At 43.8% G+C, this 13922-nt stretch overlaps 1 protein-coding gene across 2 annotated transcripts in view; it reads right to left on the bottom strand.

The window, feature by feature from the left end:
• Nucleotides 1-13922, bottom strand: part of LOC142097451 (testis-expressed protein 2-like) — a 46902-nt gene that overhangs the window by 6383 nt on the left and 26597 nt on the right. For both annotated transcript variants that reach the window (XM_075179296.1, XM_075179295.1), the window contains exons 5-8: nt 13622-13860; nt 12639-12785; nt 12135-12234; nt 8224-8356 (exon numbers count right to left, since the gene is read on the bottom strand). In XM_075179296.1, the coding sequence (XP_075035397.1) occupies nt 8224-8356; nt 12135-12234; nt 12639-12785; nt 13622-13860 (619 nt within the window). The remainder of the gene's footprint in view (nt 1-8223; nt 8357-12134; nt 12235-12638; nt 12786-13621; nt 13861-13922) is intronic.

The following is a 13922-nucleotide window of genomic DNA, read 5'->3' as shown; positions in this document are numbered from 1 at the left end:
GAAGTTTACATCCACAGGGGAGGGGCATCGACACCCAAAGTATAAAGTACAGGGGCCATTACTTGCTTCCTGGTAGATTGCTGACATGAAATCAGATCAGGGGGTATATTTACTAAACTGCAGGTTTGCAAAAGTGGAGATGTTGCCTATAGCAACCAATCAGATTCTAGTTATCATTTATTTACCACATTCTACAAAATGACAGCTAGAATCTGATTGGTTGCTATAGGCAACATCTCCACTTTTCCAAACCCGCAGTTTAGTAAATATACCCCCTGATCATATAATGGAAACTCAAAATGATCATTTTGATGCCCAAATGTGCCCCTCGTGACTGAAAAGATTTAGACCCTGCTCTTGGTGTGGAAATGGAAATGTACCTCTTTATTTTGAATAAAAACATGATTATAGAACTGTAGAGCCTTCTGTACCTCAGTCCTGCTGTCAGTAGCAGCTATGCACTGCTCAGAAATACACTACATTTTCCTGTGAATTCCCAGTTAGTTTGGACTATGTGAGGTCTGCTGAAGATGCTTTATAAGAACTGGTTATGCTGCTGCTATATTGGGCAGTCTCATGTGACAGGTGCACTCTCTCTCTCTGGCTCAGTGGTTACGATGTAAAGCTTGTTGCAGTTCTCTTAATTATCCCTTTCCAGCTGAATCAGACAGTTCCTCAGCCTTGTGCATTGTTTCTTCCCCTGACAGAGCTCTGCTTCCAAGCTATTCACAATCTCTCCACTGTTCCCAATTTACATCCTCTCACCAGCTGACATTTACCGCCCCCTTCCGCTCCCCAAATAGTATTTATAATAACCTGGGGGGTGTATGCATTAACTCTTTTACGTCCAAAGCGCACTAATCAGGCATTGTTGTTCAAAAGTCATACACTAACTTTATTATTCTTGTCATTGAAGACAACAAATAAAACATTTATTTATAAGTATGCAAATAGTATATTGTTCTGTTTTCAAAAAACATAGGGCTCTGACTTGGTAGCTTATTGGACTAAATATATTTTTATTTTATGGGCATTTAGCAAATTTGGACAAATCACCAGGAGGGGACTTCAGACTCCAATAGGGCTCCCCTATTTTTAGCTCTAATAGACCCAATGCAAATTATGGGAGTGGTGACTGGGTGAGTAAATTCCAGCTGTGGGATAGCTTTGTTTAGTGGCTGACCAGGGGTGTGTGCTTAGAGAAGGCCCGTAAACGGGATGTAGTTGAGAGACATACTAGGAGGATTGTTAGTGTATCAAGCCCAAAACTGAGTGCATCTGCTACCAGAGAGTGCGGAATGTGGGAGTGCTTTTAGGGGGTGAAGGGGGGCGGGGCATGCCCAATATAATGCAGTCGTGCTCTCAGAGTGGTGTGACCATGTTCCCTTTTCATCTGACTGTCCCCATTTACACTTTTACATGTTGGGAGTTGAATAAGACAAAGTAGATGCACCAAAACAGATTTGTGCAAACACTGGGGCCCCGCACAACCTGTGACAATAGGGGTTACACATTTGAGGTCATGTGTAATGATCATGGTGCCAAGAACCATAGTTCCTGCTCCCGCCAACGGATCCGCTGGCAGCCATTGCCAGCAAGGTTCTGGACCAGTATTCCGCCACCAGCTTCTGGTACCATTTAAAAACATTAACGCAGCTTAAGGCCCACAACAGGTTAATCTTTTGCGGACTAAGAACTGTCTATAACCCAATCCATATTAACCCCATCCTGCTTTTCCCAATTATTTTCCAGCTGAAATAACATGGACATGCCCAAATGTAACATTTTTTCTCTCCCCTTCTCCGTTATGTTTCTAACCTACTAATAATACTGGCGCAAAGTCCCATTTTTAACAGCCAAAAAATGAAGGTTGAAAAGGTTTCAGGCAGAGAATAGTCCTTATTATGAGAGGACCCTACTTGCAGGGTGCACTGTAAGGGGTGCGGTCTGCTGTGTCATTACGCAGCTTCAAAGCACCAATATAATTTCCTGCATTGGGACTTTGAATGGTAACTACATTAGTAGGTTGAATGAGGCAGCCCGTTTTAAGAGTGTAAAGAGGTCTCGGATGAGGAACACTGACAATTCGGGTAAGGAGTGGTGGAAGATTAATTTTGACATTTCATCATCATCATCATCTATTTATATAGCGCTACTAATTCCGCAGCGCTGTACAGAGAACTCACTCACATCAGTCCCTGCCCCATAGGAGCTTACAATCTAAATTCCCTAACAAACACACACAGACAGAGAGAGACTAGGGTCAATTTGTTAGCAGCCAATTAACCTACTAGTATGGTTTTGGAATGTGGGAGGAAACTGGAGCACCCAGACGAAACCCACGGAAACACGGGGAGAACATACAAACTCCACACAGATAAGGCCATGGTCGGGAATCGAACTCATGACCCCAGTGCTGTGAGGCAGAAGTGCTAACCACTAGGCCACTGCGCTGACATTTAACATTTTAACAGATCTGGAATTAGCCTTTAAAAGACAGCTACAGGTAATGAGAAGATTATAAGAAATGCTGAGATTAAGAAATCAGTTTTGGAGACCAGAATTAATGGACTGTATATGGAGTATTTCTGGAGCGGTAGCCACACCCCCTGGGCATGACCACACCCCTGTTATATCATTAACACACCCCCTGTTCCAATTCATGGATCTGAAATAACCTATATATATATATATATAGATATTAAGCATACTTGCCAACTCTCCCGGAATGTCCGGGAGACTCCCGCATTTTGTGAGAGTCTCCCGGACTCCCGGGCGAGTGTGGCAATCTCCCGAATTCTGCCCACTTCACTAGGAAGTGCCCCACTTCCTAGTGAAGTGGGCAGAATTAGATCCCAAACGCCGCGATTCCCGGTGAATCGCGGCGTTTGGCCCCGCCCCCGCTGTCAAATGACGCAATTTGCGTCATGACGTCACAGGGGGCGGGGCCGAAATGACGCGATTTCGGCCACCCCGCCCCTTCACGCCCCCCTCCACTGGCTGGCTCCCGGAAGGGAGCTGAAGAAAGTAGGTAAGTATGATATTAAGGAGAAATTTACAGAGAATATTTGAACATTCACATCAGTCCCTGCCCCAGTGGAGCTTACAATCTATATTTCCTACCACACAGACATTAGGGTTACTTTCATTACAAGTCAGTTAACCTATCCGTATGTTTTTGGCCTGTAGGACTAAACCCACACACACATGGGAAGAACAAATAGGGCCCTGGTTGGATTCAAAGCCAAGACCCTAGTGCTTTGAGAAAGCAATGCTGACCACTGTTCCACTGTGCATACGGCTGCAGCTGCTTTGTAAATCACAAATATCCGCTCTGTGTTAAAGCGGTTAACTGTGATCTTATCTGCACATCTGTGATCATCGCATGCCCCAATTAAAGTGAGATGGAGCAGAAGGTCTAATTAAGCCTACAAGCACCATGTAATTATTTCGAGAAAATTAAAACTTGTACAATGCAGCGTTTAATGTGTCCTCTTGAGCTAAAGAATGCAGTGACGGGTCGGATTAACTTGTGTTCAAGAGGACTGCATAAAGAGGACTATATAAAGAGGACTGCATAAAGAGGACTATATAAAGAGGACTGCATAAAGACAAAGGGCTAGATTTACTAAGCTGCAGGTTTGTAAAAGTGGGGATGCTACCTATAGCAACCAATCAGATTCTAGCTGTCATTTTGTAGAAAGTACTAAATAAATGACGGCTAGAATCCGATTGGTTGCTATAGGCAACATCCTCACTTTTTCAAACCTGCAGTTTAGTAAATATACCCCAAAGTGTAATGAACCATCACGAGATAGACACAGGATAGTCCATCAACCAAAACCCACAGCACCCTCTAGCACCTCTAAGAAAGTAGATCCTGCCCCTCAACAAACCTTTATTGGTGCATATTTGTGGCAAAGAAATGCCAGAAGGGAACACAGACTGCAACAAAAAAAGTACTGGGCCTTCCTGGTAGAGTCATTGTCATTAAATAAATTGCATATGTTTAGAACATGAAGAGATTATTACGCACAGCTCTGCAGGCCCCTTCTGACGTCTACTATATAAAATAATAATAATAATAATAATAATTATGTGACATATTAAAACTTGCCCAGTGGTTTAGATACATGTTGAGATTTTGTTGTACAATATCAACCCAGTGACCCCACAATTGTTGTTTCTTGAATGGGATGAATGACAGAAGAATAAGAATTTGAGATGTGAAAATCTTCAGTAAAGCCACTGCCAACAGGTCTAATTCACAGTCACTGCCCACAGGCCTGATTCACAGTCACTGCCCACAGGCCTGATTCACAGCCACTGCCCACAGGCCTGATTCACAGCCACTGCCCACAGGCCTGATTCACCGTCACAGGCCTGATTCACAGCCACTGCCCACAGGCCTCAATCTCAGCCCATTGGCCTCCCTACGTCCATCGGTCTATACCCCTTACCCCAGGAACACGTTAGTAAGCCACCCCTAGCCTAACGCCCGTAGTGAGTGTGTTTATTGTATCGCCTAGTGTTTATATGCTGTATTGTAACTGCATACTTTACCCTCTCCTTCTATCCCTATTGTCCTCTTGGTTGTATCATTGCTGTGTTTTGTATCTCTTGTTGCAGATTGTGCATGCCCCATAGTTGTCAGGGTTTGGTGCGCGAGCAAGTTTAGAAACGTAGCAGCAGTTAGAATAGGGACAGCCTAGGTAGGGAGTCTGTGCTCTGTTTACAGGCATCAGTCAGCAGACAAGGACACTGTAAGACCGTAGTGTCACGAGCCAGGGGGAGCTCTCATATGATTTAAACTGGTTCATTTATATTTTTGTACATGCTTCCTGGTTTATGTTATTATCTATGCCAGTTCTAGCTAGTAATTAATCAACAGCCTCCTGAGGCTGATTGTCAGCCCTGTTCTCCTCTGTCCTGATTGGCTCTTAGTACTATTTAAGGCAGTGAGGTCTGAGCCTCACTGGCGGTTATAGCTTCCAGTTCCCTGTCTGCTAACCTGCTCCTGTGCTGTTTGGTGTATACCTTCTGGATTGAATTTCTGTGTATGACCCCTGCTTGTACCTTGGACCTTGCCTGCTTGCCTGTGACCCTGATTCGTTTGCCTGTACCTTGGACCCCGCTGTATTGCCTGTGACCCTGACCTTTGGCGTGTTACCTGATTATTCTGCTTGCTAGTGACCTCTGACCGCTGCTTTTGTCTGACCATCCGCTGCCATCTACGCTGCCTCCTGGCCTGCCGCTACGGTTTTGTATTACAAACTTACACTACATCTGGAGGTAAGTCCAGGGGGCATCTGAGTACCGGTGAGCGTATAAAGCTCTATGGGAAAGGCGGCTGCTAAAGATGAAGACCTCTGCCAACTAGTTCTGTAAGTTTGTGAACAAACCATCAGCGTAACACCTAGCCAGTGAGAAACCCCCTGGACCAGCAGGGACAGAGGGAGTCGCGGTAGTGGACCAGCTGCCGTGAGTATAGCTTGGCAAGGGCTGTTCCCCATGGTGCAATCACCTTGCGGAACTGTCCTCCCTGCCTTTCACCCCACCCCTTTACAGCAAAATGAGTGCCCGACATACGAGACAAGGGGCTCTCTCCCCTGTTGCGTTCGGGTACTCGGACATCCCCCCCTTCTGCGCAGACGGCGTTGAGGAAAAGGGAGACTCTTGCAAGGACGACAGAGACCGGCGCGATGTGTAGGGTAAGTGTGAGTTCCTTTCCTGTCCCAGGTTCCCCATCCATAACCCCACCTTACATTTAGACAATAGAGAAAAAATGGATCTAGAAGCATCATGCTTGCAAAATGGCTGTTGGACTTTGGCTGAGATAAGTGAAATAAAATGATATGGATGGATAATTGGTAGAATGGTACAAGTTTTGGGATATAGGTGAGAATATTTGTAAGGTTAAAATGTGTGCTTGATTGTGTGTCTCTCTCTCCCCCACAGGTTTCCCCCCTCTTCACCCTGCACACACACACACACACACACACACACAGCTTTAGCATATTCAATTAGAATTTGCGGCTACGATTACACTGGCCGCATGGGTCCTGGTACCGCAGCATTGCGGATTTCTGTGCCCACCACTATAATCTGCAATGTTGCGGTACCGTAATGGCACTTTATAGGCGCAGCGGTGTGTAATCAGGGCCACAAATTCTAATTTAATATGTCCCAATGACTTGTAGATTTATACAACAGGAAATTGACCGCAATGTATTGTATGAAACGAAATCTGTTGAGTTTCTATAAATACACTGTTTACTGTTTTATAATCTATGCATAAGTTTTACAATTAGAATGTTAATCATACAACACATTTTAAATGAAGCTATGTCTTGTCTGCGTTTATTCTTGAAGAGATAAGCATAAGTTATTATATGAGTTCGTGTTTTAGTAAAACCGCCCTTGCGTGTTTTGATTTTGGATCCCGTTTGTTTTTTTTGTAAACTCCATAATTTTTTTTCTGCTAAAACCACATATTTTTGCTTCCCCCCCTACATTATTATTAACCTAACATAACACTAACATAACACTAATTTCAAGTCATTTGCAGTCAATTTTGACCACCTCACAGGTCACAACAAGCCTGCCAGACCTAATTATTTCTATTTCAGTAATGACAATTAGCAATGGAGCAATGGAGCTCTCCTCTTTGTGTTTTACCTATATAACACAGTATAATGTGACTGCAGATTTAGAAGCCCAAGCATGCCGGACCTATTATTTCTATTTCAGCAATGACAATTCGCAATGGAGCTCTCCTGAATGTCACTGGAGACTTCAAATAACACTGCTACCCCTCCTCTTTCTATTCTACCTATGACGCTGCCCAACTGCATTAGAGACTGCTAAGAACTGTGCTACCCCCTTCTGTGTCCCTCAATGAAATGGTGCTGGATCGCCATGGAGGGCGGTAGAATCGAAAGCTCGCCAGATTCGAGATCTGATGACGTAACAATGACGATTTGCCTCGTTTTCAATTCCGAGGTCGCGCGAAAGTACCGAGCCGACTCGGCTCTGCTAAGTTCGGGTGTGTTCGGTTCTCGGGGAACCGAGCCTGAGCATCTCCAGTAAAAACTGGTAAAGGGTTCCTGGGGTTATGAATGGAGAGTAAAGGCGGGTTCCATCCATTAGGCCCCATTTAGTTTTTTTGGACCTCCAGCCTGAGGAGGGAGGGGAGGTCTAAGATGGGCGGAGAACAGTAAGGGTGCAATCACGAAAATGCGGCTGAGGCAAGCCAGCACGGAGATACATCTACGCCAGTCAGGAGCCGTATCTATTGCACCAGTTAGTGAGCAAGATGCAAATACACACTGACAACGGTGATGACGGTAGTCGCCAGCGCTAGCTAACTGCTTCTGATTGGCCGATTACATATTCACCTCTGAAGCTGATAGGTGCTCTCTGCATTAATCATACATATATTATAGGATTTTGTAGCGTATTTTTTTAAATAATTACTTGTTACTTTCATTCATACATTACTTTTAATTATATCTGCTGTATTATATCACGCCTAATAGGAAATTCTTGTGCTGAAGACCTGGCCGTGCGTGCGTGTGTGTGTGTGTAAGCATGACGTTAACCTTGTGGTGTGTGTCATGCAGGTGTAAAATCTCATATAGAGTAGAGAAAAAGAAACAGTGAAAAGAAAGAATAAATTAATAAAATGACTTTATTGAGGCTAATGACTGTTCCTGACTATGCAGTTTCTGTACTCGGCAAAAAACATTCCCACTTATTTTAATGCTTTTCAGTTTTGTTTTTTTCTCCACCACTTGTCTAATTGCTTCTAGAAAGCCTGTTTCAGCACAAGGCACATCCAACCAAAGTAAAACATATTCATTATAAGACCTTGGGGGTAAATGGATTAACCTCTGATTTTTGCAAGTCACCACTATTCGGCGAGTTTGCAGTGAAAATGGAAATGGCTTTAAAGGCAAAACAATGCCTTTGAAGCCATTGCCGCTTTAAATTTTCACTGCAAACTCGCCGAATAGTGTTGACTTGCAAAAATCAGAGGTTAATATATTTACCCCCTGTGGTGACATATTTGTTACCTTACAGGCCTGTAGAAATTAACCTAAAAATGAAACATTGTTTAATTGTAAATCATTCCATCTATTGCACAGGGACAGAATGACAAGAGGAAGTAAATGTTTGTTTGCATGACAGATACATAGCTGTGTTGGTGATTTCCCAACTTACCTATGTCTCCTGCCTTCAGATGGTCCACGTTCCTCCAATGTTGCATCCTTTCGTAACCTGGATAAGTTCATCTTTGTCTCTAATGTCACTTGCAAAGACCCACTGTAAGTGACATCCATATTCATCCACAGCCCTGATGAAGACAAACATAGAATAATTGCAGTTTATAGATACAAGGTGTGACTTGATCACTTATAAATAACTTCTGGTATAAATTTATTTAAAGGCAATAGCGCAGGGAGCTTATTTATTGCTAAAGAAAATGCCTTATTTCTGATGTATATATCTGATACCTTGAACCTTTGTTTAGAAAATCTTTGTGTATCGTGAAGTGGGGAAATTACTTGTTTGGGGGTTTGTACCTTTCTTTGGGAATGTGTATTCTGCTACTGTCTGAAGAAAGTATTCATGTGAATTAGACCTTTTCACTTGCTAGATTTCCTGTGTCTAAAACAAGATGCAAAACATCACAGAATTTTTAAGATATCACAGATAAGCGTAAATATTGTTAGCTTTGCAATGCATGTAAACACATTGCATCCTGATTCTGTGTCCAAATCAGTATAAAGAGCACTGTCTTGTAAACTGAAATGTATCATTCTGATGTTCCATCTGACCTGATCACCTGGTACCTTCAACCAGTGTGAGAGCAAATAAACATCACTTGCTTCAAGACCCTGCTTGACAACTTCTTCAATATTGCTGTAATCCTGTGACCTGCAGATTAGACCCTAAATCTAATCCATTCTCCGGGTGTTTCTGAGGTTGGACCCAGCTTTTCCGGTACCACCGCTCTGCCTGCTACCCAGCAGCTCTGGCCAGTGTGATAGGCCAGGGGGGATCCATCCACAGCACCCTGATCCATAGTAAGAGGTCCGGAGTTACCAGCCCAGGTACACCAGCAAAGGGGTTCCCCAGCAGTAACAGTTACCCAGAAGGAACGTGGTTCTGGGCCACATAAAGGAGCCCAGTGGTGGCAGCAGGCTCCTCCTACTGCGGCAGGAGGGGCGTATTCGGAATAACGAAAGGGGACTGTGGCAAAGTAAGCCCAGCCGGTTCCCAGCAACAACAGACAGGGTGGCATAGGCGGTCCATCCTATCACACACAGTCATAGATTGGTCTACTAAGCATAGTGTTCAAAAAATCTGTTTAACTGTCTGTCTATCTCCTGCCACCCCTGTGATGTGACAGCAATCCAGGCACATTAGGAGTTAATGGTATTTCAAAGTGTATAATCCTGAGATAAAGGCTTGGCCTGTAATTTGCAATTCTGGCATGTAAAATGACTTATTTTCTCATAATGATTTTTAATTGCTGCGGTTAATATCGCGCACATGGCATGGTCCTTTGCCAGAGGCAGCAGCTGCTCCTGACTAATCCCCAAAATGACACAAGGGATAACAGTTCAGAAATTGGTGTTACTGTTGATCATTAACAGTGTTCAGTATGTGGGTCTGTTTATGTCCCCCAGAATACTGTTCCCCTCCTTCGTTTGGTGCAGCAGAGACACAGGGGCTGATGTGTAGTGGGACGTACCTTAGTTTACAGAGCGTGCCATGTTTGAAATCGCTCCGCATGATCGGAAGGTGGGTGCACGTGCAGATGTGCCTCATTCTGCCTATTATGCCAACCTGCGTCTGGAGAGGCGGGTAGGGGCATTGTAACGTAGGCAGAGTACAGTAAGGTAGTGTATGAGCAATTGCGCACGGGTATAAGATGTATACACGCCTGAGAAAGCCATGTTATATGCAGCTAGTCAGGGGCAAGTATAAATAGCAGATGACGATGATCTCCGGCACTAGTGACCGCATACAATGAGCTGCTTGTGATGGGACCGCTGAAGCTGATTGGTGCTTTCTTCATCGCTCGGACATATATTATGCTTTCGTGTGTGTGTGTGTAAGAAAACATTATTTTTGCACACGAGACAGAGGGGCGTATTCAATTGTTAGCGAGATCCCCGGAAAACGAGCGCTCGAAAAATATTAGCGTTAATACGGTAATTACTCGCTGAATTTCATCTCGCAGTTACCTGAGCTGCGAGATGAAATTCAGCGAGTAAACTACCGTATTAACGGTATTTACGCGCATGTTACCGTATTAACGGTAATATTTTTCGAGCGCTCGTTTTTCCGGGGATCTCGCTAACAATTGAATACCCCCCAGAGAGTAGTTTCTGCTGTATTAGAGAGGTTTGTTAAGTTTTATTGATGCTTAATAGCGAAGGCGTTTGTTGCACATAAACAACATGGATAAAAACACGGAAGCAAATGGCATATAAGGTTGATGCACGGATCCTAAGATATATGCGGCTCAATATGTGACTATATTTTATAGGGAGTTTTTGCCTTCTTGTGGATCAAGTTGGATTTGTTGAAGATGAAGATTTTAGCCTTATGGATATGTCTTTATTCAACCTAAACTAAGTAATATGGAATGTTACGATCTGTCCTTAAAGTGTACCTGCTGCCTACATACAGTGGGAGAATAGAGTGGCTCATCCCTCAGTGATGTCATCAGTTCCCAGTGAATTGATTGGCTGCATTTCTAGGAATGTTGGGTTTGCTGCGTTCCCTGTGTGCCATTTAAACAACAAAGGCTCCCTGTAACCAATGGTAACTCCTGCCTCTGCCTTAACGGAGTGCAACTTAAACCACGGCTCTGTACATTCGGGGTGCATGGTCTCATTCCACTATTGTGCATTACTCCTCCATGAAAGCTATTACAGCCTAAAGAGAGTGTAATGTGTTCGATCTGTAGCTAGATTATAAATAGATGCACAGAGCTGCTTTATACACCAAGAACTTTTGATGCCCGTTAATGGGCATCCGCATGACTGATCTGTTTGACTGAGGCCCTTATTTACTAAACGCTCTTGTGTTGTAAGAATCATTGGTCTCTGTGTAAAAACTCAAATTATGGATCAATTTATTTGCCTCATCAATCATAAAATATATGCAATAAAGCATGAACTAAACTACATTGAGGTCTCTGATTTTATTTAAAATATTTAATAACTTGCTTAAAGTATAATGCCATATTTTTGTAAATATCTGTCACACAATCCAGATGACTAAATAAACGGTACTGTTAATAAAAATTTATTTTATAGCAGACCAGTTTTACTTCTTACTACTAATAATATGCTGTTTCTTTTGGGAAAGAGAGTGATGTTTTCTGCAAAACGCGTTAGGGAGGAAACTCTATCATTCTATTAACATTAAAGCGTCATCCCTTTGTTGGAGGCAGGGGTGGAATAGGGAATCGTTGGACCCATATCAAAGTTTGGCTCGGGGCCCGACAATGCCAATGTGTCCTCCCGGGGCCCCTACTGAAAAGAGCAGAGAGGGGGCCTTTCCTGAGCATGCACGATAGTCTCAAGGGGTAATGTGAGGTCCCCGGGATGCAGGCGGTATCACAGCCACACTGTACTCTGCATATTCAATTAAGAATCATCTATTTCATTATTCATGAGAGATCCGGAAGAAGGTCTTGCAGGATTTAGCAGCACAGTGGCTCAGTGGTTGGCACTTCTGCCTTACAGCACTGGGGTCATGAGTTCAATTCCCGACCATGGCCTTATCTGTGTGGAGTTTGTATGTGCTCCCTGTGTTTGCGTGGGTTTCCTCCGGGTGCTCTGGTTTCCTCCCACATTTCAAAAACATACTAGTAGGTTAATTGGCTTCTATCAAATTGACCCATGTCTGTCTGTCTGTGTGTGTATATGGTAGGGAATTTAGACTGTAAGCCCCAATGGAGCAGGGACTGATGTGAGTGAGTTCTCTGTACAGCTCTGCGGAATTAGTGGCGCTATATAAATAAATGGTAATAATAATAATAATCCAGATGAAGGTCTTGCAGCATTTAGCAATAGTGATATAGGGAGGTGCGTAACTCCAGAGACACTTACCTCTCTCATTTACACTGGGGGTAGAGATAGAGAGAATCTGGGGCAGTGAGGTCCCCATATCCAGTTCTGTCAGTGTCAGTTCATTCATAAAGTTTGGCAGCTGCGTAAGAAAATGCAGGGTATATAAATGACACACTCGTTTTCTATATTAATCTATTAGATACAGTATTAATAATACAATCTGAGTCAGTCTCATTTTGGTAATGGTAACCCAGAAACTTAGGGGACGTAGACGTGGTAATCAATGGAAGAGCTCTGCGTCTCCATCTGCTGGTCAGTGGTGTTACTGCAGCGTCTGTACTTAAGTTTTGTGTGCGGCTGAGGTGGTCAACATGGCAGCATCTGTAACATTTACTCTCATCCTCCTTTTAAATAATAGATTTGACCCTGCTTGGTGTCAGTTGTGAGTGTGTGTCATTACCAATATAATCATTGATACCACGTAGACGCTTCATAGCAAACAGATCCATACAGTGAATTTCGATGCCTAGGTAAAAATCCCACCTTGATTTTAGTTAGTTTCTTCTGGATTTTATTGGCCACTATATCCTCCCAATATTTCTCCCTCAGAAAGTCCCAAAATGTCCGTCCGATGAAGGCGTTTATCCAGCAGACGTGGGGGTTACTGGGAAGAGAGTTCTCCGCAGGGTGCTGGGTGAAAAGCCCGAAAAATACTGTGTTAGGTTTGAGACTTTTGGTTAGGAATCACTAGAGGATGAGATGACACACATCATTTGTAATTGCTGATAGAATACATTCATTTCTATTATACAGATGTTACATGGTGGGAGCATTGGGGCCCCAGGCAATGTTGTGTGCAGGGGGTAGGGGGTGGGGAATAGAGAAGTAGAGGTACTGTATATAGCAGTTATACCGGGTTTGTTAATTCCAGGACTGTATATAGCTGCTATACCGGGATTGATAGTGTGTTAGGAACGCAAGTCACTGATGTTCCAAAATTTGTAAAATATTTGTAATAATGCTGAGATTTGTACTTTTTGTCATTAATTTCCGGAATTCCGGAATTAATGGAACCCTCTTGGGCCTAACTAAGCAGATTTCAATTGCAAGTTAAAGCAGTCTTTGAAAACGTGTGACTCTCAATTGTTGTGAAACTACAAGTCCCAGTTAAGGCTCGTGGCTAGCGGGATGAAGTTGGTTACCAACAGTATAATTGAGGTGGCTGGACCCTGCCCCCGCTTCACAAAGCTCTGCTTGAAAAGGGAGAGCTGCGTGCACCACCAGTAGTGCACGCAGCATTGCTCATGTATATTAGGGGGATAGGAAGAGTTGGAGAGCAGACAAGCACTGTCTCAAATTATAGCTACGCCCCCATGCACGCTGGTCACGCCCACTGGCGGCGTGGTGTGGAATTTCCCCTCTACAAATCCTGCATTTGCCCCTGATAGAGATACATGGATCAGCTCAATACAATAAACCAAATCATTCGATTTGAAACGTGTGAATGAAGGAAAATACAAGACCACCTTTTTCCGTGGGGTGGGGCTGCTGGCCTCGCTCTGCTGAGGGCTGGGGATGGGGCTTGTTTTCTCTGTTGGGATGAACCGGGATATGTAGGCTGTGTAGTCCAGGAGGATTGTCTGTCTGACTTTCCCAGCCAATTCTCTTGGCTTAATCGTGTAGGGAAACTCCTCCGTGCTCTCCCCGCTGCTGTTGCTTGTTCCCCCCCAGCTGGGCGGGCTCGATACAGGGTTCAGAAGAGACCCTGAGTGAGTTGGATATAGAAGAAGAGTCTGAGCAAGTGTGCAGCCATTTATTACAGGTACG

Source organism: Mixophyes fleayi, chromosome 7, assembly GCF_038048845.1.
Source record: "Mixophyes fleayi isolate aMixFle1 chromosome 7, aMixFle1.hap1, whole genome shotgun sequence".
NCBI classification, from domain to species: Eukaryota; Metazoa; Chordata; class Amphibia; order Anura; family Limnodynastidae; genus Mixophyes; species Mixophyes fleayi.
This window is presented reverse-complemented; position numbering and strand designations above follow the sequence as displayed.